The sequence below is a fragment of the Apteryx rowi genome, unplaced genomic scaffold, assembly GCF_003343035.1.
Source record: "Apteryx rowi isolate R43461 unplaced genomic scaffold, aptRow1 scaffold_66, whole genome shotgun sequence".
NCBI classification, from domain to species: domain Eukaryota; kingdom Metazoa; phylum Chordata; class Aves; order Apterygiformes; family Apterygidae; genus Apteryx; species Apteryx rowi.
The window spans coordinates 2,466,757-2,493,540 of NW_020450938.1; the positions used below are offsets into that span (position 1 = coordinate 2,466,757).

Here is a 26,784-nt window from a genome sequence, read left to right on the forward strand (position 1 = left end):
GTTGTGGTGTGGGGCCTCGGCGTGTAGCGTCGTGTGGTGGCTGTGTGCAGGTGCGGGGCGGGGACCGGCCGGCCTACGTTGAGGACGTGGCCGGTCCAGGTGTGAAATCCAGCAGCAGCCCCAGCGCCGAAAGGTAGAGGGAGAGGCATCAGTGGCATGTCTGTGGTAGGAGGCACTGGTGGCTTTGTGCTGAGCCCAGCAATGCAACATCCTGGTCTGTGGTGGGGGATCCACTAAGCAGGGTCAACATATAGTTTTAATGGTAAGGGCACATACAACTTGAGTTGTTCTACCCTAAGCTTTTATCATATATAGAGTAAGTCATGCTAAGGAAGGTAGAAGAATCCTATGAGCAAAAGTGCTTGAAAGCTACTGTACTGTGTGTGGTCTGTATTCTAGTTACAGGACCATAGAATAATGTAAGTTGGAAAGGTCCCCTGGAAGCCCTCTGGTCTGGCCCCAAAGCAGGGCCAGCTTAGAGCAAATCATGGAGAGTCCGAGACTTGTCCAGTTGTGTTTTGAATATCTGCAAGGATGGAAGTTCCACAGCCTCCCTCAGCCTTTGATCCAAGGTTTGGTTACCCTCAGGTTAAGGAAAGATTCCTAATATTAAAAAGCATGATGCCACCCACCATTTTGCATTTGAGGCTACGAGGTTCAGCACATTGGAGTCTTAGCASAAAGGGAACATGGCTTGTGACAATCCAGGAAAAGCCTGGAGAAAAGCAGAAATAAAACTGATTTCAGTTAATGTGAACTGATGGGCAAAATGATACCAAATCCAATAATTACAGTACTAGATCTGTAAGATTTTTCCCATATGTTATTGAGAAGCTATATAGCTATGACACAAATAACAAATTTGTTTGCCTAGTAAAGCTGCCTTATTTTGGCAGTAGAAATACAACTGATAAAAATTCAGCCTTACAGAGAATTATTTAAATCCTTAATATTACCCATTAGGAGTAGTTCCACTGACTTCAGCAAGACTGTACTAAGTTAAATGCTTCAGCATTGCTTCAGCAAGCTTGTATTAAGTTAAATGTATGTGAACCTTTGTAGGAGTGGAACCCAAGAGAAGAAATGAAGTTGGACAGCTAACTTTGTGCCTGACTGTATTTACTGGTGCCTTGTCAGAGAGAGTGTATTAACAATGCATTGTTGTGTTGCTTCTGATATGGTGTTATCTGGGTGTACAATTACAGCAATTGCTTAGCTGTTAAAAGTTGCTACCCCTGCTGTTATGTGTTAAAAGTATTTGGAGGATATTGTTGATTTATGGGATTGCTGTTATTTTTCTGATTGTTCTAGCATTGAGGTTCTGATCATCTAGCAAGTGAGCTGGCCAGGGGTGATGCAAAACAAGATGCCAATTTATTATCCTTTTTCACATTCCCTGTGGCTTCTGTACGTCTTTTTCCTTTATGAAGCCTTCATATGACCTTATTTTTAAGATAGTTTAAGTCTGTATAAATATGCGTGCTTCTGTATATTATAATAATATTTAGTATTTATAGACATAGACTCTCCAAAGTACAGAAAGCTATTTCTAAAAAAGGACTATACTACAGATACCTAATTAAAACCAGAAAAATTAGAAGTTGCAAAAGTGTTCAGGTTTTTCAGTACTCTCCTATTCTGCTGTATTCTTTCCCATAGAGGRCTGCAAGACAGGGAGTTTATATCTTTGTGCTTTCTGTTCCATCTTCATTCGGTTTCAGAGTCAAGCTGGGATTCCCTTTAGGAGGTTACCTGGAGGAGCAGAGACACCTTCTGCGGAGAGAAAAAAAAAGTGTTCTTGATCTAATTCCAGAAAAGTGTATTCTGGGAAAAAAATATAAAAATAGAAAGACTATGAGGAAATATGCTTACTTGGCTTTGTAAGTCCCTGACTGTGAGGCTTAATATCACAGAGATTTGCTCAAATTTGTATTTATGTGGGTTAAGCTCCTGAGGCCCACACTGAATACCTAAGAGGTTTTTAAATATTTTTTGTAGTTAAACTCAGACTTGTTTTGACCAGTCCACTGAGCTTCTCAGTGCCTGCATTGCCACATAGCTAGTCCATATGCATGGAATACTAGTAGCCATACCATGGCTAAGATCTATGACTATGATTGGATTTTGACAGATTGGATTCAATCTGATAAAAAATCTTGGAGTTTAAGAATACAGGTTTTCATGTGCTAATTTTTATTAGAAAAATTTATTTGTTTCAAGTGTTTTTTGTAAGCTTACTCACTCCTGAGAATTGGTATATTTGCAAAGATTTGATTGAGAAATGCAAACTCTATTAATCTTTTGATTACTTATGGAAAGATTTTGCTACGRCTGGAGGAAATAAAACCAATGTCTTTATTTTATAGTTCCTTTCCTTCCAATTCATTTCACTGGCTGTGCAGATGTACAGCTATGTCTGCATTAGTAAGTAATGCAGCCTAGTAGAATGAAATATGTAAAATAAAATAGTTGGTGCTGAGAACCCTTGTCCACACTGTACATGTTTCAGAGGTTTTAGGCGGACTAGGTCTTGTTCTGTCCTGTAGACTGAATTCCCTTTAAGTGCGCTCATGGACTCATCTTTTGCTCAATAGAATTCAATTGCAATATATCAAAATGCAGGAAAGGGATTGACGTAAATTGTACATACAATTTACTATTTACATACAAAGTCATGAGCTTGGCCAGGGTGTTTGTTTGAAGTACTCTTAAGAACTCTCAAAAACTTTTAAATTTATTTACTAAGATGTTATTTCTTTTTTTCTTCTCGTACCACCTCCTGTAACCTAGTGTATGCACCATCATTTAGGATTGTTAAAACAGTTCTGAAGCAGAAGGAAGAGGGTCACCTTCCACGTGCTCCACCATCTCTTTCTAATAATCTTGGTACATTCCCTGACACTGCCCCATGCCATTGCTAACAGGTAATGTGACTGTGCCTGACATCTTAAAATATGATGGGATTGCAATGTAATGAAGTAATATTAGAACCTTTCTAGGATATGCAAAGGAGACTGTAACCTCTTGAGAGTGTATCAAGTTCTCCAATTTTTTTAAGCAAAAGTAGGTGTTAACAGATATGTGTGTTTAATATGAGCGTATGTATGCTAACTGAGCTGTAAATCAATCCATGTTCTAGAGCAGGGAACTGAACAGCTTGCAAGCCAAGGTAAACTTCTTGTCAAGAGATATGTTTTGTTTTGCTATTGGTTGCACTAGGCATGCCAATGTTTTGCAGTTTGGGAGGCTGTGCAGTTAAATCTGGTACTCAGAGCTAATCTGTGTCCTTTGTTCTTAATTGGTATACTTTTCTGCTCTCTAATGAAAGTTCATCATGTATAAGAAGACTCCTGTAGTCCTTGAAATTGTAGTATTACTGTAATTTTTAGGAAGAAGGGAAGACCAGTGCTTTATTTAATTTAAGGCTGCACTAATGTATCTTTCTCGGTTTTCAATTCTTTCTGCTCTCTATGCCAATGCAGCAGTCACCCTTCACTTCTGGACTTCATTGTTAAATGATCCAGACAGCACCCTTCTGCAATGTATACTTTGATAAGGCCTTGAGGCCATTATTCCCTTGCCTAAGCATCTGATTGAAGCAAGGAGACTGGAGTTATTATATTATGTAGGAAAGCAAATATGTAAAATTAGAGAGTTAAGATTTGTCTTCCCTAACTACCCCTCCTTCCCTCAGGACTCGATCCTTTTATGCTTACATCAGTAAACTGAGGAGTAGCTCTGATGAGGTCAGTAAAGTTTTATGAGTGTGTAGCTGATGTAACGGGAGGCAGAAACAAGCATAATTTGGTGGTGGATGAGGTTACAGAGAATTGCAGTTCTGGTTGGAACAGGACTGAAGGGAAAAGAACTCTTTGGTTGAACTGAAGGGCTGGAAGAAGCTTGCTTGCTAGGCAGTATCAAGCATATCATCAAATTACTGACCAGTGTTGTGGACAGTATCGTGTTTCCCTGGCTCTTATTGGAAAATCTATCACAGCTTCCCCAAGCCACAAATTCTCGTGTGTGGCTGCATTCCAGATCTAATAATAAATAGAAACCCTCTGGATGGGGTGGAAGGAGGCTATTTTGGGAATTTTGCTGTATTAATGTCTTTCTGATATGATACTGTAAACTAAGATCTCTTAATCAAAATGATTGTAACACAAACTTTTAAATATTTCTTTCGGATAGCCACAAATAAACAAGCTAGGTCTGTATATGCAGAAAAAGCATTGGCTTGACAGGGGTAGGCAAACGTTGTCTTTGTAACTCTTTATTTGTATACACCCAAGGTAGGTCTAGTTTGTCCCCAGAACATCAGGGAGAATATGGAAGACGAATGGAGATGATGAAAGATGCAAGAAAAAAGCAGTCATTTCRTTGCTGAGCTATGTGATGGATTGTAGTATTTTTGATGTTTATTATGTATTGCTATAGAAAGTCAACAAGAAAGCTGGATTTCAAAGACCACACAATTATTGGAATGAAAAACAGGAAGATGTCTCTCATGATTACTGTGATTTTAGTCCTTTATTATGATGTGATATTTATTAAGTTGGGAAATAAGATGCTGTGTATATAAGCTAGCTATTTATTATTACGAAAAGATACCTGTGCCAGACAAACTACTGAGAGAGTAGATGTTATAGGTCTACTGTGTCATAGTTGTGGGTTATGTTGTTTAATGCATTTGGAGAACTTGGTAATCAGAGCGTAGCAATGTGGCCATTAGGGACTTGGATGTAATAAGCAACAATGAGAGTGCTGTGTACTAGATGTCTCATCTTTCATAGCAGGAATGTAAACAATAAAAGAGAAAATATAGAAGCTGAGGGATGGAGAGAAGGAAAAAGTGCTCAATAAGGAACATGCTTTTTGACACAGCATGTTTTTTCTTACTGCAATATACTGTCTTGCAATCAGCTCCCTCATTTGCCTCTGTTATTCAAGCAACTTACAGGCCATGGAATAGCAGTAGATCTCACATGGCACAACTGCCCATTCCCGACCTGCAGCTGTTTGAACCTCTGTGTACTTGTCAGCTAGCCAGTTGCTGGGATTTTTTTGAAATGCTAAGATGAATCACAGCTCTTTCCCTGGAAGAGTAATAGTGTAATTCCTATCTAGAAGCCCTAAATATAAATTTAAGCTTTTTTCCCAAGCTGGCCACTGAAGCCAGTGCCAGTTCTCATTTCTTTGTTTGCTCCAGTTGCTGTCTGTCCACACACCTTCTCCTTACTTGGTTAACAGATGGTTTGAACTAGAATGAGATTGCAGCTCTAGATGATAATGCCTGAAAACAGTATGATCCACATACAGTAGCAGAGGGAGAAAACATAGCTAGTGTTTTTTCTGTTTGATTATATTCAGTGAAATACTTCTATTTATCCACTGTCTAAAATATATTTTACACACACGTGTGGGAATAGTTATTGCATGCATACAATACCTAGCACATTGGAGACAGAGTCTCAGGTGAACACTGAGAACAAATGAAAGACAATTTTTAAACATATGTATGTATGTGTATATATATGAGATTAAAACTATGATACTTAAAAATAATATTAAAAGTCACAGAGTGCATTTCTTTGATACTGAATTATACAAAATATCTGCAGTCACAAAAATACTATTGAAACTTTTCTGTATATTTCAGTGTGGTTTTAAAAAATGTTTGGATTTTGCATGTGCTTTCATTGTACCTTGGAAACTGTCATGCTGTTATGTGCTTTGGTGATTCTTGGGGGAAAAATAGTTACTAAAAGAAATAGTGTGTTTGACTTAGGTGCTGGGGGCATGCACTTGAGTTTTATTGATAAGCCTAGATCTCCAGATGTGCTGTTTTGCTGGAGGTGCCATGTTTTCAGAGTTAAAATAGTGGCCCTGCTGTCTTGAGATAATTTAAAGACTCTGTGCTGCCTTTCATAGAATAGTTTTGACAAGTTGAAATGTTCTAGATGACAGCTAATTACTCTTACTGATGAAAGTCTATGTCAATGTTTCCTGTTAGTGCATTTCCTATCCTTTGGCACTCTGCATCTGTTGTGTATGTCCGTGTCTTAAGATGGTGCTCTGCAGGTGCTGAGAAGCCATGTGAGAGACCCCAAGACCCAGTAACATCAGAGGCAATTCCTTGATTATGCAACTGTTAAGCTGCACTGGAAACCGTTAACTGCTTTCCTTAACATTGTGTATGAAATATCTTTCAATTCAGAATTTATTTGCTCTATAATTAATTTCATATACAAACCCATATCTTAAAAGAACACAAAGGTCACAAGKCAATTAATGGTGGGCTATGCCAGAATTAAAGTTTTCCAAGCAACCTTAATTTGGCTACTTTGTGTGTGTCATCAATCAGACTTTACTTAGTCACAAGCTACTTTTTCTCCAGAAATCTTGCTGTGTTCAATGCATAGTTTAAACTATGCTTTACAGCATTATGATTTCTCTTTTTTATTCAATAAGACTTGTTGCACACTGTAGAAACCTATTCCCAAATACATATTATTGATTTTCAGTTGCGGTCATCACAGTATTTGTATTCAAGTTCTTACAAATCTGTTTGGGAATTTATTTTCACATATATCCTTATATTTCACAGCATGAATATTATGCCTGGTCTACAGAAAGACACATGCTCCAAATTGTTCGTAGTTCCATTTCCTCATCCAGTGGGTTTTAGGATAATGAATGCTGATACTAGGGGATTTTGTCTATTCTCTAAAGTGCTTTAAAGTATAGAATTACCTACCCTCTTTTTACCAGCTGAGTAGGCCTTGTGGCTTGAACCTTTAGGCCCAGCAGAATCCTATTTTTGCCTGGTATTTCCATTTCCACATTGTTTTAGACATTCTTTGCCGCAATTGAAAGTGCAGTCTATGACTCTTCTGAGTGCTGCTTCTACCACTAGTGGCTTAAACAGTAAAAAATCAGGCCCTAAGTTTACAGGGCCTGGCCTGCTCCATTGGCCTAATTCTCTGTAGATGGTCTGTGTGCCAAGGTAACCTATGAAGTAGGTGTAAGGGGGACTGCTGAGCCATGAGAAAGAATGAAAAAGTCTCTTGGTGTTCCAGAAGCTCCTTCGTAACACAATAGTCTCCCCTAGAGAAGTCCAAGATACATTTGAATCCATCCCTTTGAGCTGCAAGATAAGGTTTCTGCTGAATGCTTTTATCAGGGGAAAAGAGGTCAGGGTAAGATGTGCTCAGACTCTCTCAGCTAAAAAATGAATTCCAGAGTTCACTCTAAATATATGTGAAGCCTTACAGCCTAGGGATAGGCTCACCTTTGTCCTAGTTCCTGACTCAGCCCACAGTAACTATTGTTCATATGAATTTATGAGAAGTACCTAGAACAAACTCTGACATGAAAGACCATGAATTCAGTTCAAATATGAAATTCAAGAAGACTACAGCTATTCCAGATTTAACTTCAGGACGTAGCAGAGGACTAAACTGCATATAACCACAGCTCCACTGCATTTGTCTTGCAGACAAATTGGCTTCAGAATGAACAAAGGTGGGAATACTCTCATCTCTTCCTTCGCTTATGCTAAATGAAACTCACATCGGGAGAGAAGTGAACCAATCAAGAACCAACTGGCTTATCCAGAGGGACTGACACTGTACAAGAGCCATCACCATGACTGGTTTATTGCTGGAAATGATTTTATGAGCAGCCAGTCTTGTACTGGAAAATATGATGTGCAAAACTGAGAGCTRTTGCTCCTCAGATAAGAATATGGCCAAAGTTAGCGGAAGAGATCACAGATGGACAGAGAGCTATTTCTTCAGACAAGGAATTGGAAAATTCAGGCCCTGTTGCTTAAATGTCAGACTTAGCAGGAACATTGCTAATTTTTTCAGTGCTGATTCTTAATACATCTGAGTGTCAGAGTAAAGCTTTGTTGATCAAGCTGTAAGAACAACCGTTCTGGAAAAGGAAAACTTGCACTGTACATACTGCAAAAAGAATGTAAAACCTTATCCCTGTTTGGCAGTAATTCAGGTTCATCCTGACACTGCCTTATACAGGGATGAATTTACCCCTTTTACTGATCTTTGTATTACTCCTGCGGAATGAAGAAGTAGTTGATACTCACTTCTACAGATGGGCAGTGCATACAACCAAGTTACTTTCCTGAGTATATTGCTTTAATCTCATTGACATTAATGAAATTACATTGGTGTATCTGGAAGGAGAAATGAGGCCAGAGAGACTGCAACTTGTCTAAGGTAATTCAGTGAATCAGTACAAATGCTGAGTTTAGAACACAGCCGTGTCTGATTTCCAGTGCCCATATCCTGTGCCCATAAGCTCTACCTCATGCCACAGTGATTCGAAGCCTGCCAGGTCTCATCTGTGTCCCACAGATTATTATTGTCTGGAAATTTTGACTTAGTTGGCAATGTTTCTAGATAAAGAAATATATATTGTCCATGTATTCTTTATCTGACACCCATCTCTCTTCTCAGTGTGACCCAAGCTATTCCTGAATAATGTGCATTTTTTAGAAAATAATCTGGGTTAAATCAATTATGGGCCATAGACTGGCTTACTAAGGGATTTTTTAACTGCTAATATTCATGAAGTACAAACTGTTTACAGTTGCAGGCTTTAGCATTGCACTAGACCCACAATTTCTTGCTTGCTTAAAATTTTTGTGTAATAAGGCTAAGCTAACATTAAAGAGTAGCAGCCAGGATTCTCAGAGTACATGACAATTCTTCTTTGTAATAGGCCACGCTGTACCCCAAGTCCTGCCCCATTCTCATCACTGAATTATTTTTAAAATCCTGGATCTGTCTCACCATTTTTCCAATCTTAATGCCAGCACTATTTGTAGTTTGGCCACCTGTTACTATGTGTATTACATTGTAACTGTCTGCATATTGCTCTACAWCTCCAGTCTGCTAACAGACTGACTGTTGTATGTAAATTGCCATATACATTTACCATTTTTTCCTTTGATACTACATTTCTAATCTATGCAAGGCATCTATCAAAGCTTCTGATTTTGTTTCCTTCATGATCTGTCTTTGTGAGTTGCACCTAGCCAGGCAAGAACCATTAAATAAAAGAGGCATCATGAAGAGGCTAGCTCAAGTGAGACAGGAGTTCAGGGATCACCGTTTCTTCTGGAATATTTGATAGAAATATGTAAGAATATAAGGGCTGAGGACTCTTCTCATTCATGAAAGGCATGATCTTGTGTAGTGCTGTCTGGCAGTAGTCATCACTAGAGGATTCTTCCTCTGCTGTGTTACATCTTTCAGCACTCACACTGGAGTCTGTGATTATTATTATGTATTATAGTACTTCATAGTGGTGCTGTGGCAGAGACCAGAGATTGCATGTTTCCTGCTAATATCTGCCTTGAAGCCTCCCTGAGAACCAGGTCCATCTGCTGTGCAGGCTGCAAGTGTGGCCCTAGGAATGGCAGGGACATCTCCTCCAGAGCATAAGGGACCCCAGATGCCTTAGCAAGTCTGACATACTAGCACATTGTCAAGCATGTTTGGGAACAGGCTACACACAGACCTGTGAGAGAAACATGGAGGTGAAGGGCATGGGAAAGTCAAGTGCACTGTAACTATAATTGTTCTGCAGGCTGATCAGGGTTTTTAGAGAGAAAAAACCTCTTTACCCTCTGGGGTAAAGATGGACTTTAAGGGCCAAAGGAAGCATTACTGACACTATGTTAGAGATTGAAGAGTGGCAGTGCAGCAAGCTTGTTTCTGTATCTTTTAGGGAGAGCAGTATAATGGGCCAAAACATAGCTTTTTGGGAAAATTTCACCTGAAGTGACTTCCGAAGGTCATATAGGACGTCTTAAGCCAGTCTGGATTGCCCAGTATCTCAGCCCTGTGATTTTCCTTCCTCTCAAATTGTTGGCAAAACCCAGTGATCTCAGTGCAGTCATCATTTTCTCCGTACTCCTGAAGCCCAAACTATGCTTTGGTAGTATTTGTTCTATAAATGTTTCTTGCTACACTTCATCCATGGCTGCATTTCAGGGACAGAGTAAGTTGTTTCTATATATAGCTGGTGAAGCACTTTGGGATCTGCTGACAGTGTCGGTCATTACCATGAAGCCACAAATGCATTTTTCAGCTCTTCCTCCATTTGTATTTCCCAACATGTCATGTGAAACAGCATACTTTTAAAAAAAGACTAATATAATGTATACTTAGCTTTTTTTTATAGCTAATACCACCACACGTGAGTGGGATGGGGACTTTTAGGAGTCAAAATTTGGGTCCCTTGGTGCTAGGTACGGCAGGACTTGTATACTCAGTGCCCATTGTGCTGCTTTTGCTTAGCTCAGGCAGAAACAGAGCTTGATTCATGGATGTATGCTTCTCTTCTCTCCTCTCTTTTCCCTTTTCTGTGTGTTAATTTCAGGAATAGGAAGCAAGTTTAACATTTATTCACTGTCTTTGAATATAGATTTCATTTCTTGGTTTTCTTCTGGAATGACAAAATAGTGTATTTGTTTATTATATTGAAGAAGGCAGCTTATTTGTTTTTATTACATGAAGAATGTTTATTTCTCCCAAACTAATAAAAAAGAAAATACATTTTATAATACATATCCCTTTTCTGCTAAGATTTGAGTAATGCATCATTTTTAAGAGAATTCAACATTCTAGCCCAATCTGAATGATCAAAGTTGTCTTTAAAAAATTTGAATTTTTATAGGTTAGGCTTTGACTAGTGGATATTTGCTACAAGCAGAAGGACATTATAAGCAGCAATTATGATACTCTTTGAAAATAGAAGGGCTTTTTGATTCCCGTTTTAAGATTCTGTTAACAGATTACACAAGAGAACAATTACTTTGAATTTCTTTTATATTTCATTAACGTTTCTCTTGAAAAACCATTCTACTGTTCTTTTTCCTAGAGAAACGAGCTGTACCTGTTGCAAGATGATTCCTTAAAGACTCACTTGCCAATTTATGGAGCTCTCACAAGGTTCCTCATCTTCCTATGACCTTTCTGAAACAGTTCAGGCAGATGTAAACTATTGTATTCTTACACAGAAATGTTAAAGCTGAAAACTAATGATGATCATTTTCACATCAGTTGATTGTTTCACAAATGATTATGTAAGTAGAGAAATCTGGCTAATTCCTTATTCTAATCTGACTAAGTTCAGATGGAAGAATAATCTGTTGCAGTGTTTAACATTTTTGAAGCTTTATTAAAAATTTTTTTTTTTTAATCCTTATTCTAAGATATTGTGAGAGAGAAGAATAAGAAAAGGGTTGAAGGGATTGAAAGTCTGATGAACAGTGAAAATATGGAGAAGGGATTTCTTGAGAGAATGATAGGACTGCTTTTGGGGAGCAAATGGGTGTTAAAAATAAATTGTGTGAAGCAATTTTCATTTCATTAAAAAAATGACACAAGCTGGCACAGGAGGTGAAATTTGTGCTTCCTTTAGTTAGAAAAACCCTTTGACTTTCAAGGGGCTTAATGGAAAGCATGCCAAGAGGCTTTTGCTTCGGCAGTGTTAGTTTCATAAATTGGAACTGAAATAAAGAAATACTGAATGAGTTCACCCACAGATCTGCTCCTCCCTTTAGGAAAATGTTGGCCTACTTGGTGCTCCTTATGCATGGAAAATGGAAATCATATCTTGTCACCACAGTGTTCTCCTGGGGTGAAGTCATTTTTCTGGGTAGGCCTTTACTAGCATTTATATTAGCATGAACTACAACTGCATACCTTTTGCCAAATAAAAGATAAAAATAGTTGACAATTGAGCACTGCTGTATCCATTTCTGACCTCCCTGAGCCATCTTATTTCTTCTAATTTGTCTGGAAATCATGAATACTCTTTTTGTCTTACCACATTATTGGCAATCTGTCATTTCTATCTCAGGTATACCTACTGGCTCTCAGTGTCCCTGTCAGATTAAAATTCCTTATCTATATGGGTCACTGTGTTTCTTCCTCTGTCTCTACCTAGGACTAGTGTCCTTTCTTTCTTGCTCAGCTTACTTATTTCTCTTGTTTGATCTGATTTTCTTTCTCCATAGAACACATGCTTTGTAGCTGTGCGACTTTGCCAGCTTTAGTGGGGATAGTCCTAAACTGCCCAATGTGGGAATAAGCCAACTGAAGCACACTGCTGCCTATTCATGACTGCTTTCTTCATGCTATCTGCTGGGCACAGCTTTCTTTTTCTCTAGGTGGGCTGGAAGAGGCAGCTCCCTTTGCACTTCAAATTTGGTGTCAGAATTCCATTTTGGCTGTCTTTCTATTACAGAGCTCCATTCATATGCTTCTTGTTACCATCTGCACAGTTAGTTTATAAAATTAAAGTTGTAAACAAAATACCAGATATTCCTCCTAAAGCTCCATCTGTAAATATCTCCCTTGCCTACTCATGCTGTTTGATGAAGGAAAAGTAAGCACTTAGAGAACCTAAAACAAGTTGGACTACATCAAAATAGGCAGTTCTGTTAAAATCAGAACATTGCATTTAGCTTCCTATTTCATATTTTAAAAAGCCCAGTTCCCTCAAAAAGCACACTGACAAAACTGAAGCTCCCTATTTTGACATTTTCAGAATGAAAATTTTAAATTTTTCATTCTGAAATATTTTTTCATCCAAAATAAACTATCATGATCTACCAAAGTGGATTTTAAAAATACTTTTCCCTTATAGAAAAAATGTGGGTTTATTTGGTTTGGATTTGCTCTGATTTGGAAGGAACTTGAAATTTTTTGATCTCTCAGTCTTCCATTCTCCCTGCAGATCTAGCTGTTGGTTCCTTGGAACAATGATGACAACTGGTTTTTTGTTTGTTTGTTTTTCTTGTTACTAAAGTATTAAGTTTACCTATGCACATAGTAAACATGAAAAAATGTACAGTAAATTTGCAGTAGTGGCTAGCTGTGTTTTGGTTAAATTCAGTTATTAAAAAAAAAAAAAAAACTTAATATCCTTCCTTCGGAACTCTAGAAAACCTGGAGCGATTTCCCTTTGATTTCCAGAAATCTAGATGCGGAGCTGATTCCAGTGCTAATCCACAATGTGATCAGATACTCTTTGTCATCATAATGCCTCAGTTTTTATTCCATGACACAGGCAGTCTGATCCGTGTTGTGTGATGAAGGCCAACAAATAGTGTGTCTTCTGACCAGTACGTCTCTGTATGAAGCCCTCAGTACTGGTAAGGCTCACCTACACTGCACGGTGGGGAGTGGCGTAGTGACATGTGACTTCATCCACATCGGTCACCAGAGGAGGCAGTGCTGAGGAAAAGCACTGAGCTGGTTGCAGTGGCTCACCTGTAACGCAGCAGTTGGGCTTGCTTTCTGCATAAAAGGTCTCAGGTTGGTCATTCTGTCAATGCAGGACAGCTGTTCACGCAGGAGACAGCTCTGGTTCAGAGCATCATCACTTTACATGTATACTTCTGTGACTGTTGTGACTTCTTCCTACTTTTCCTATGCTGTTATAGTGAATAAGAAGAAATTGTGTTACTCACTTCAAAGGCTTAAATAGTCATTTAAATGGTTGAAATCAAACATGTATCACAAAACACAGATGACTACCCATCTGTAAAAATAATCCACACAAAATACATCAGCATACACATAATGYGTGCAAATATGAAATATGTGCTTTGTAATCACTATTTGACATGGGCTGAGAGTTCCCTGAGGTAGTACTCATTTGCACTGGAACAAAAATTCCAGGCACAGCATTCATCAACATTTGCTTCTTTAAAGATGGGAATGCTGTAGCAACTTTGAGAATATTTGTACTGAGTAGGTGAAAAGCATGAGGCTCTGACATAGCTTCTTAGGTTTGGATTTTTAGACTGTTTATCTTCTAGTATGTGCATCAATTTTAGGAAGTTAAGCTTGCTTTGACTGTGTGAAACATTCTTCTGAATTGAAATTTGCAACCTCAGTATTGCATTAATGAAGTTTTTTGAACTGATAGGTAGGTATTATCTGTGCGTGTACATGTTTTCTTCTATGCTGCATAGAGTGTCACGCTTCTATAGAATAGAAGGCAACTTGGCAGAAAGCAGAGCTTTAATTAGCAATATGAAGTTGCAGGCATATGCTGTCTAGCTGTTACTTATTGTGGTTATTCAATCACATTGGCTTAGAGACCTTTAGTTGCCCACACTGAACAGTTCTCCCCTTTTCTGTTTGGCTTTGTCTTTCACGATTTCCAAAAGCTCAGCTTGTGTGAGCATTTTCTCTTTGTAAATTAGGTTCAAATTGTATCCAATAAGGACACTGCTAGAGAGGGTGACCTTGGCTGGTGATACTGTGCAGGCATTAATGACAGACTAGATGAAGAACGTAGTAAACTTGCCAATTCCCAGAAGAAATACTGTCGCCAGGACAACTGAAATGATATGACACAGGAGATTAGGGATATGCTTGCCAGCATGCTCGATCACAGTGCTCTTTTCAAATTTTACCCAGCGGAAAACACAGATGGATGGTTCTTGCCACACATTTATAAAATTACTGCTTCCACACACCTTTGCATGCACTTCTTGGTACCTGCTTTTGGGAAGCACTGAGCATGTTTCCTGGAAGAAAAAGATGTTGCTTTGCCAGGTTGTGCTTCCATGTTCTCTGGTTTGATTCCAGACCTGATCTCCTTTGTAAATTGTTTCATATCTCGTGTGCCATCTTCTGCACTGGCTCTTGTGATCCTTAATCAGAAAAGGAAAGTGGGAAGTGACTCAAAGGTCCACAGACTCTAAGCTAATGCTAAGTAATGTAATACAACATTTGCAAATCATAGACAGTTCTTTAGAAATAAAGATACATCTAAGTAGAAGAAAAGAGAGATCTTGAAAGGTGGAAAGACAGACAATCGAGAACAACGCTTTGGGTAGAGAGCCCCCGGGAAGTGACTGCCCTCAGCCAGCCTTGCCATCCTGGGGACACAGTCCGGCTGCGCGGCACAGGAGCAGCGCCGCGCCTGGAGCCGCACCGTGCCACGTGACGGCCCGGCGGGGATAATAAGCCGCAGCAATGAACCGCGCTGGGCTTCTCCGGAGACTCAGCCGCAGGGACCTGCAGCAGCAGCAGCAGCAGCAGCAGCAGCAGCAGCAGCAGCAGCAGCAGCAGCAGCAGCAGCAGCCAGAGGGAAAGAGAGAGAAGGTCACCACAGGTCAGCTCCTACCTGACAGCTTCTGCCTCTGCTCTCAGCAGAACTCATCAATATTCACACCCTGTCACCTTGGAAAAAGAAAAAGAGAAAGAAAAAAGACACACTGCTACCAACCCATCAGTAACTAAACTAAACTAAGACAACAGCAACAACAACAATAGTTTAAAAGTAGTCAGAGCCACAGCAGTTGAAGCTGATCCTGGGAAGCATGAATCAGATAGAAACGAACATGCAGTACACCTACAACTATGAAGAAGAAGAGTACATGACCCAAGAGGAAGAATGGGACAGAGACCTGCTCCTGGACCCAGCATGGGAGAAACAGCAAAGGAAGGTCGGGAAATGAAGTAATGTGTGTCTGTGTATGTGCTTCTTTGTGGAATAATGTCCTGCTCTAGTGCCATGCTGCATCTAGAATTGCCAGGGATGTGCAATAATGAGTTCAGATTCTCTAATTTTATAAGAGAATATATTATCCATTGTATAAAATATGTATATAATATATACATTTTTAGTTATGTCCTTATATCTTGTGGAGAAAGCACTCACTTTTTGGATCCTTAAGTGATCATCTATGTAAGATGAAACTGTAATCAATGACAGTCAGGAGAGGGTTTTTTATGTTTTAGTGGAAATAGTCTCTCAGTCCTTTTACATTCATGTATTAGGTGTTGATAGAAATTCCAGTAATTTTTAACTTTGCTTCCTGGGTCTTATTTTCTGAAGGCAGTCTCTGAATTGATGCGTGTGCCTGACTGCTTTTAGAAGACAGTCAGTTGTAAGTGTAACCAGGAAGATGCAGGAGATAGTTCAAAATAGGTGTGCAGAAAAATCTGCATGCAGTATTTCTGAGAGCAAACCAAGATATCACTGTTGAAATTGTGATCCTGTGAGTCAACTCTTACTAGAACTTACTGTGATATCTGATCGAATGATCTGACAAAGTATATACTGCCTGGAAATATATGCAGTTTGAAAAACTGTATTTAATGAGTCAGGCTCCTGCATGCCAATTCACTGTCTAGGAAAAAACAACTCTGTAAGCTCCTTGGAATATACCATTACAGAGGGAGTACTTCCTGCCTTTTAGGTATAGGAAAACTATTGTGCCAGCAGGTACTACCCATGCTCCGTTTTTGAACCTAGCCAGAGATTATAATCCTATCAGCAATCTTGTCAGCGGTTGGGTACTTCAATAGTAATTGCTAATATGGCACGTTTAATTTGTGAAAAAATAAAAATCATCTCATTTCAGAACAGTGAGTTTTAAGCAGCATGTGGAAGAGAGAGATAGGAAATATTTAAAAGTATTTGTTACTTCCTAATGTAAAAGATGAYGTTGAAGTCACAGCTGACAGATCTGGGATTAAAAGGTTATCAGCTGGTTACAGGAGTGGGGGGAAGAAAAAAAAAGAAACAGACCTCTAGACTATAAGGTCAAATACGCTTTTTGCCGTAGTTGATCAGCTCACTCAAAAACCTTAAGTGGAAGTTGCCAAATTATATCTGAAGATAGTCTGGCCCACTGTTAGCATCATAACCTCACTACAACTGAAAGTAAGAGCTGTTAGAATCACTGAGACCAATGAGTTTGCTTTTCCATTAAAATCAGTGGAGCCAATATACTCCTGTCAGTTTTTACTTGTAGCTTTCCTCCATCTGTGAGTTTTATCTGGTTTTGCTCATTTAATTTTCCAGCGTTTGCATCTGTTCAGACCCTGTTGTTCAAGTATAATATGAGAAGTGCTGGGTTACGCTGAAGTTTATCTTTCTTGATCTACCTACTGCTGCATCTTCTAAATGAGTAATAAAATTGTACTCATCAATGCTGACATTTATTTTAGTTTGACACTCTTCAGATGATGAACTATTTTTTTATGTTTTATGATGAGTATGGAAATTATTTCAGTGCTAGTAATATGAAGCTACTCAACTGTAACAGATTGTGCTTACAAGTCTAAGAGGTCTAAGGAAGACAAAACCCCATAACTACATAACCAACTGCATTTTTAACCTAACAGTGCAGTTCTTGCACAGAATTTTTGTACTTTCTGTAAACATCAGCTAGATTTATTTTAGTTCTTTAGGAGAGAATACCTGGCATGAATCAGTTTCTCTGTCTAAAGTGAGTGGGATGGGTTGCTCAGCATTTCAGAGAATGCTGTGTTTTTGAAATGAAGAAATAATGGGCAGCTTACTAGATAGTCAACACTAAAGTTATTTCTTAGAACATGGATAAATAATTCAGAGAATTTGGATTCTATAGTTTTTCTTATGTTTGCAGTAAATCTGTTGATTTTTACAGGAGAACAAGGAGTAGTTAGTAGTTGCCCCATGGCAAATTCTGTGCTTTCCTTTGTCCAAACAGACAACGCTTCAGTGGAAAGTCAGCAGTTTCCACACTGGTAAATTAAAGCTTACATTCATAGAATAGAGAGATTTTTGCTGCTGTGTTATTTTATGTCCCCAGCACTTGTCTATGATATTAAAGTGATACCACATTTAAATAAGATCTAAGAAGGGGCATCCTCATTTCTTGTCTTGGAAAGGAGTCTGATTTTATTATTACATGAAAAATAAGTACTCTCATGATAAAGAGACTGACAGATTTTATAAAATTTAAAGGCTTCCGTCTTTTTTTTAATAGTGCTATGACAGTGCTGAAAGTGCATTCTTTATTCCCTTATTTATGAAGAAAAGATTGTAGATACCTGGGCACAAATCTTTGTTCAAACTGGTAATATAATATTGAAAGGTGATCTCAGTGGAGCCCTGGCAGTTGGCAGCGTATATTTTCTATGAGACAGTCTTGGAACAAACCAAAAATAAATGCCATTGTTTCTATTGTGGGCTGCCCTCTCCAGACTTGCCATTTCAGTGATATGCATGGTATGAGATCTGTCAACAGATGCTGGTAAGACATGATGACGTCCATAGGATTACAATGGATGCGATGCCTAATTATAACCACAGTTCATAGAGTATTATGGTCTGTAGTAATCCAGACTCCTTGGTGTAGAATTCATGGTTGCAGATGTCTGAATAAATATGAAGTGCTCTATATGAAAGAAGGCCGAGTAGTAGCTTAGCTGTTCCTCTGTGAATGTGAATACCAATTTAAATGCTTTGATTAGGGTAACATTTAGACTGTATCAAATGAAGAAATCAAGAAAATACACCAATTTCCTGCATTAGACATGCTGTTGGTAAAAAACTTACACAGGATGGTTGGAATTTCCAACCATGTGTTGAAAACCAACATACAGTTGGAAAGTTCAGGAACCAATTTTAAAGAAAGTCTAAATAATGAAATGATTAATTTGTTATATTCATTATATTTTTGTTGGACATGTCTTCAGTAGGAACTAATTACAAAACTACACCTTTGATGTCTTTTGAGCATGTAGATGGGAACCATGAGATTGGAAACTACTGAATTCTACTGCTTGACCCAGTATGCTGCCACTGTCAATGTGCACTCTGCTTCCTTGTTAACTTGAACAGCACCTGGAAGATACATGAAAGTGGCCCCTCGTTTCCTCAGAACTAAGTGGAAATCAAAAAGCAGAGTCTGAATGGCTTGAGGGGATGGTACAGTGCCTGCGGCACTGGACACGGGCTAGGTTCTCTCTTGACTCTGCTCTGTAACCTTAGGCAAGGTCCGTTCACCTCCTTACACCTCAGTTTTCCCACTGGTAAAAATAGGGCAGCAGTGATGATTTGCAAAACACTTTGATCTACTGATAGAAGTAGTTGGTTTTATGGTATGTTGGACTAGTGATTAGCTATCTTTCGATCACTACCCTGCAGGACTGGGGTGGAAGTAAAGGTCATACTAGCTTGTAGTGGAAGACTTAAAACCTGGTATCTCTTCTTTCCATGTTAAAATTATTTCTTAAGTTTCCAAAAAAAGTCCAACAAAATCCACAAAGCTCTCTTAGCCTTCACTAGCCTATATCTCAATATAGCTAAAAGGGACATAGGAGAATACAATATCCCTTAGCTTAGGAAACCAAGGATAACAATGCTACTCAAAATGCAAAAATACTGTATTGTTTGCAGTATGTCTGAACTGCCAACACTAATTATTGAGTTGTGTGTTAAATAGTGTTTTTTCTTCCCCTCTTTCTCTCATTAAGGCTAGAAAAAAAGTTTTGAAATTATTTTTCTCAAACTTGAAAATAATCTTTGGAAAATAAGGAGGAGAATTCTACAGCATGTATGTTTTTCAAAATTAATGAGTCTACAGAACTGCATCCATTTTACTCAATTGCCATGCTCTGTGGTTAATAAATCCATAGATAAAAGTGTGTGTTGTCAAAACTAGAAGCTAGGCAAAAAATTTGAATTAACTGTCTACCCATTTAAATAATGAGACGAAAGTATTTTATTGCATATTATGACTCTTGTAAAAATATATATGGTAAAAATAATTCTCAAGATAATTAGTCATTACTGGTACTTTATTTAAACTGATTTTATATTACTCTGTTCTGTGTAACTTTAAATAGCATTACACTACATTCCTGGGTTTTCTGGGATAGGCGGAGTACAACACTACGTTGCAGGGATGCTGCCTCAAGGGAGGATGCTATGTTATTGAAGGTCCTGGTGTGCAGAGTACCATTGTATCAGGGCATGCTAGAAGGAGGACAGGAGCACAGGGCAGAGAGCAAATGGTTGTTCTGGCAGTGATGGGTGTTAAGGGAATACCTGAAACATGTAAGACAGGGAAAGGGTGTTTTCAGAAGATGATACAGAAACAACCATAAGTTCATAAAGAAAACAACATTTCTTGGACTAGGAGCTTCCATGCAGACAGCTGCAAAGAAGTTCATACTCCTAAATGGAAACACAGCTACGCCCTAAGTAACAGGCAGTAAGATTTGTCTGCTGCACACATTTTATTTTTAGATAACTTTTGTCAGAAATAATTTATTTTAGGACATGCGGGTTTTTTTAAGCTGTGGCATAAATCGTTATTCGTTAGTTATTAAAGTCTTGAGCCTTCAGGATAGAAAAAAAAGATATGAAGGTTGTGGAACAGGTGTGATCTCTTCTTCAGGGTACTCATAAGAGATTAAACAAGCTCCACACATTTCATACTTGTCTTCTGCAGTCATTAGGACACATCTCTGACACTGTTGCACTAATGTGTGTAAGGAAAGAACTGGAAACATACTCCTGGCCTTACTGATATTACTGTAGATGAAGGGTCTTATTCCAGTGTGCTGTATGGCCCTGGTGCTACTTTCCACTACTATGTTAGGGCAGAATGGCCTTAATGTAGATGTCAATGCAATTTATGACCATTTTGATGGCTTTTTACAGTGATACAGAATAAACAGCAAGACTTAGAGTATTCATGTGCCTTGATATTGTACTCCTTGTGAATGCAAGTCTTCTTAATGACACTGGATGCTGTGCATAAGTGAGGACTACCGAAAAGTGTATTTAGGAAAGAAGCTGTCTCTTTCCAGTCTTCAGCAGTCCCTATCAGATTAAATTTTCAGTGTGATGTATAAGGATTTATCTGTGTTACCTCCTTTGGCTGGTAATGCAGCTCCTGTTGTTCTTGCAAATAAAAAAAATTGCATTTAGAAGCCACAAGTACAGAAAATTCTTTGGAAAGAGCTGCCAGCACTATGAATTTTGGACAAAATTGTCCTTTTACTTGTGTTGGTGCAGCTTCATAAGTTCAGCGGATTCAAGGGGGTTTATTGCAACCTAAAAGATAAATTGACCTTTTGTTCAATCTGACTGCAGTGTCTATAAATAGACTAACAGTCAATGGCCTGGATTCACTCTGAAGTCTGTGCTGTCTTCTGTGGATGGAATCTAAATTGATTTCTTATCAGAAGTCTCTTCCTGGGGGAAAGTCTACTGGTGTGTGAGAAGACAGATGAAGTAGTGGAAGAGAATAGCTTTGTTCTTCAACCAGGAGTAGAAGAGGAATGACCAAGCCTGAATGAATGAAAAAGAAATGTAAAGAAGAAAAGTGTTGCCAGGAGAAACTGGATGCTATCAGCAAAATTCAGTACTGTAGAACCACTCCTCATGGACTGATAAGCTTAGGACTGAAATCATTATCATGAATAATATAACAATACTTACAGTGCTTACAGGGCATTCCAGCCTAGGTCTCTGGAAATAGTCAGAGTAAGGGTCTTGTAGATGGTGGAAAATTTTTGCTTCAACAGTTAGTGTTGGGGTAGAGGTCCCACAGCACACGGAGAAACAGTGCATCCCTTGAGAGTTTTCAGTGAGGTGACACCTTGTACCCCCATGGAATCTCAATGGGACAGTTGAGAAGGCACAGAGATTCCCCTCTGTAAGTAAATCAGAAGAACAGGATCAATGAGAACTGGTAGTGAAAGCAGGATGTGTGAGGGATCAAAAATGTGCGCTCTGTTTAAAGAAAGTATTAGCCTTCTCGTTACTCATTCTTAGTGCTTACCTGTTATTAGTTGGTTATTTCTAATAAACATGGGTGCTCTGGGTTGAATAGCTTTAGGACTAACTTCAGGAGAGGATCTCATTTGTAAGGAGGAAAATCCTCCACGTGCCAGGGCAGAAGGCAGAATGATATTCTGTGGAGAAATTATGTGACATTCTGAGTCCTGCACTGCAATTCTTGCCTTCCTTGCCTTTTATCCACAAGATTAGGATACTGTAGGTGTCCTGGAATTTCTACAGGTTGAAATACAGGATTTCCTATTGCTAGTAATAGATACAAAAGCAAAAAATTTCAGCTTTTTAGATCTGTTTTTCTGCTAGTATTCAACCAGTATCATGTCTGTCTTCTACAGAAGAACAATGTGATGCCAAATGATATATGCCACTACAGATGCAGAAGGTGTGCTTTATGGCAACATGAAGTTTCAGCGCTCTAAGGCCAAATGCTTCTTCTACAGGTGCATTGAGACTTTTCTTTTTAAACAGTGAATGCCAAAAGCTCTAGTTTTAGGAGCACATACACAAAAAATCTATCTCCTTTTAAATCCTGTAGGTTGACTTTCTGGGTGGTAGATGGTACCATATCGGGTTTGACTCAGAGCTTGCTAGTCAATGGACTCCATTCTTTCTACCACACTGCATCCTGATTTTTCAGCATATACTATGATTATAACTGCCTTAAATATTAGCCACTGATGGAACAGAAAGACACAGAGTTGCAGTGTCTCTCCTATGGAGAGCTGCCATGAGGGTAGAGATGTAGAAATATGGGCTGTGTTTATGGCTTGTTCTGTATGATTGGCCTCTTAGAGATTAGTGCTTGTTAAAATAGTAACATGTTAAATTCCTCTTGCTGATGTTATTTGCATGGAATGGTGTTTGAGAGGAGCATGCTGAAAGGATGGTGCAATGATCATATTTTGTCAGGGTGCTTCATATTCTATCTTGGAAGCTATCAATAAGGTGTGCAGCTGAGGGGGCAGTGAATACCGTGGAGCTTATATGTGAAGGAAAATTCAAATAAAGCTATTATAAAATTCACTTAACTAGAAATGTTTATGGAGGTGGAATTTTATAATGTGAAAATCTTTGTCAATACCGAATATGGGAAATCAATATATTACTCAGTATTATTTTCTTCTGTTTACACTCAACCAGCCCTCTCAATGTTGAACCATTCCAGGCTCTGGATATTTTTGTTAGCGTTGTCAAATGGACAATTCCTACAGTCTCAGTTTAGCTGTTAATTGCCACCCACCCCCTAATATCTGCCAGCAGCAAAACTGTATGGTTATGAGAAGAAATGATAAAGAGCCATTTTGTGAGGGGAACCAAAAGCTATCAGTTTCCTCCCTACTCATGGGTATACACCATAGCCTCTTGAGAAATTTGTGTAGTAAAATATCTGCAGATACACTGATCCAATTAGTAAAACAATACGGATTGGAAGAAAGTGTGGGTCTAAGTGGGTTTCCATAAACTGAAACCAAGGTGCTTAAGAGCTAGAGGAGAGCTGTGTGTTAATCAGTGGACTTTGCTATAATCCCTTGGGGGAGGGAACTCTGCATTTTGCTCTGCATTTATGTGTGTGTCATTGGAGAGTTGAACAGAGAGGCAAGGGAGGTGCCTTGGAAGAGCACTGAGGGTCTTGACCCCTGAGACGGCTGTAAATAGGGAACCTCCACTCATAAAACGAGTTTGTAGCCCTGTGCAAGCAAAAGCAGGGTTCAGGTATATTCTAAAAACTAGTGGATGCCAGTAAGAAAATATCTTGATTACATGTCACACTTTTCCTAATCAAACTAAGACAGCTCTGCAAGCTGAATTTTGACAGCTTTTTGCCAGTTGGGTGAAACAGTTCAAAATCTTCCACTAAAACTCCCCCATTCTCTTACAAGACAAAAGGAATTTCATCATCATGATTGAAAAATCAAACACCAAATGCCTAATACAGATCTCCTCACTGTTGCATAAATTCTGACTCATTTAATGATGTTTAGTTTGGGTGGTTGTTTCTGTACTGCACTGTACAGTTCTACTGAATAAATTTCAGTGACTCTGAATGGCAAATACTATATGGATATTGGTAGTATTTTAGATGTTGTGCTGCAGAGTTTGCTTACAGAAGAATGTGTTGGATTATTCATCTGGAATGTAGGTGGACATGATGCAGGAAGAAACAGTACAGTAAAACAGAATTGAATGGAAATTTGTGCTGCTTAGCTTTGTCCCAAGACAAAAGAGGTCCCTCCCACATGTTATTTTATATCCTTGCAAGCAAACAAATATAAATGTGTTCATATACTTAACAAAACTGAGCCATTTTAGATGGCTTTAATGCCAAGCACAATGTCTTCTGAGCCCTAATTGTCCAGATAAACGACATGTATCTGATGTTATATTCCTCTCTTGTGTGCAGTGAAATATTGCTGACTCTGAGTAAATGTATTTTAATCACTATGCATTCTTTCTCTCAGTTGATTGCAGAAGAAATTTGTATTCACATCAAGCAGTCCATTTCCTCCAGAATTAATTTCATTACTAGTAGTTTGGAGTGATTTTCAAGTCTTCAAGTGTTTGAAGGACATCCTTTCATGAAGAGCTGTGATAAGAGTGTGTGACATTTGTTCTTACAGTGTTATCACTAGATTTGTTGGATTTCAGTGTGCTTCAAATTGAGAGATTGATGTATAAAGCTGATCATAATCTACAGAGGTGCTATACAATGCTCTTTTTCTACCTAGTAAAACAGGACATATGTTTAAAGATAGAAGTTACCTCTTTCTTCAACATTTAACCAGCAAATGCCATGCTAATGATCACTGTCTGTGATAGTTTCTGTACCAAGTTTGTAGTAGCTTTTCCCTCCGGCAGTACAAGTAACTCTTAGATGCAAACCAAGATGGCATGATTTTGCTAGTACTCAAACTATTAGTGTGAAAGGATTACAGGGTAGGCACAACTGCAATACTGATTTTCCTCTGTCGTTACAGATGCTGTAACAGAGCATCTGCAGAAACAGAGATAGAAGACTTTGAAATACAGTGTTCCCCCTTTATGAAAGTGTCCCAGTTGAAATGATAGCTTGTAGAAATATATTTCACTCTTTAGAAGGCCTGTCCAGAGGGAAACAGAAGCTGCCCATTGTGTAGCTAATAATGTTTAGTTAGTTACTATATTCATCTCTTAAATTTCCATGCATCCACATAGGTGACAAAAGTAGTCCTGAATTTATTTTCTTTGTGCAAGAATGGATGCAGCTGCTTCTATGTCTGGTCCCAATTTGCCCTGCTTTTGAGTTATAAGGATATACCATTTTGTCCTTGTCATCATCTCCAAAACAGTGGTTGTATTTCCTATGTGATGGCTTTACACATGAAAAGTGCTAAGTGTTTATTTTAGTTGGTGTGAATTAGACGCTCCCATTTAATTTAAATGCTTCTTCCCAACTGCTCTTAACCGTCAGAAGCTCTTAAACTTGAAATCTGATGGTTGTTCTTTATTCTTTTTTTTTTCTTCAAAAAGCTGTAAGCAACATCAGTCCAACTATCTATTAATTTGATAACAACTAACTTTGGTAACAAGTAACAGACCCTAATTGAGAACACATTGCTTCTTCTCTGAACTGCCCTCTAGAAAAGCCTGCYCCCCTCCACTACCAAAGCAAGAGTGTGGGGAAAGTGACTGCCCTAGGCTAAAATTAGCCTCTGTGATTATTCCTTAAGTATCTAAGGAAACTCTAGTATTTTTTACAGATGTTGAACACCCAGTCATTTCCACTGACGTCAGGAGAAACTTCTATTTAGCACCTCTGAAGATCAGTCTGCGATTTTGGCACTCACAGAAAGGCTTAACCATCTAGCATTAAGTGATTCTTTTTAACTGTTTTGTGTTTAATCTTGGCACCAGCGTAGCTTTTCAGAGCTTCAAGACTTAAGGCATTGCACTTTTGCATATGAGGCTAGAAGAAAATTGGCAACCAGTTGCATTAAATGCAAATAAAAAATTGCATAAATGATTGCGTGGTGCTGGGTTATTATTTCAGCTAGAGGGCTTTCTTTAGGCTATGGAAAACCTATATGGCCCAATTTAATCTCCAGTTGTAGTTCCACCATGCATTTTCTTTGGTGGAGGAGCTGGCTTACAACATTTTGTCCATCCTTGACTCAGCTCCTGGCCATAGAAGTCYAGTCCCCTTCATTTGCTGGCACAACTTTCTTCTACTGTACACCAGAACATTGAAATAATTTGGACTGAAAAACAAACAAACTGTTCCTACTACTTTTTTAATCCTAAGTCATTTCAGTAATGTAGTTTGCAGTGCAGCCCCACAAGCAATTATATCTGTATATGTATGTATTATGTATAATGCACGTATTATCCATCTGCCATTAATATTTGAAGTCAGAAAAACCCACCATACCTGAGGCTGAAGTCTGTTTGCTTTCTTTTTGCTTGTGGCGTCCATTTCCCTGATACAGCACAGGTATTCTGTTAAGAATAGATATGCTATAAACAAAGAACTGTATGTTTAATTGACAAAGAGGTTTGCTTATCACAAGTATGGTACTCTTTAAAACACAGATGTTTATGCTTTCAGCTGTTACAGCCATCTTTGCTTATTATTTCCCCAACTATTTTTAGCTAAGGACGTAAGAACAAGTTAGTTAAATTTTATATGCATATATAATCAAGCTATCCATGGACTGTGAGTAATGCTTTGCTTTTTATTCTGTTTGTAAGAAAAGCTCAGTAATTCAGGAAACTACATCTCTCTAAAAATTATTTAGGAATTATTCCAGGTTTGTGGAATTTTTCTTAAAGTCCTTTGGCTTATAGGATATTTTAAATGCTTTAGAAAATGTTATTCTGTATCTAATTCCTCATAAAAACATTACAGAGCTTAAAAAAATCAACCCAATACGTATAAGCAGCAACTTTAACAGCAGAAGTTAACAAATTTTTTAAAGGCAGATGCTTAAAACAAGCATGAAATCAAAATTAAAAAATGTTCCTTCTTAATAATCAGTTATCATAATCAGTAAAGAAGTTAACTTGGACAGATTAATACTGAGAAGTATTGTGTTCAGTAACTCGGCATATATACCAGAGAGGAGCTTGGCATTACATAATTGTGAATTAATGCACAAGGTTTTCCTT

The 26,784-nt window shown here is 38.4% G+C and overlaps 1 protein-coding gene across 6 annotated transcripts in view; it reads left to right on the forward strand.

Moving 5' to 3' along the window:
• The first annotated feature begins 15,141 nt into the window (after positions 1–15,141).
• ACTN2 (actinin alpha 2) overlaps positions 15,142–26,784 on the forward strand; it is a 71,689-nt gene continuing 60,046 nt past the window's right edge. For 3 of the 6 annotated variants that reach the window (XM_026085067.1, XM_026085070.1, XM_026085069.1), the window contains exon 1: positions 15,398–15,502. In XM_026085067.1, coding sequence (XP_025940852.1) covers positions 15,398–15,502 — 105 coding nt within the window. Of the gene's footprint in view, positions 15,503–26,784 lie in introns of all 6 variants that reach the window. The other 3 variants (XM_026085066.1, XM_026085071.1, XM_026085068.1) reach the window with 3 other exon arrangements.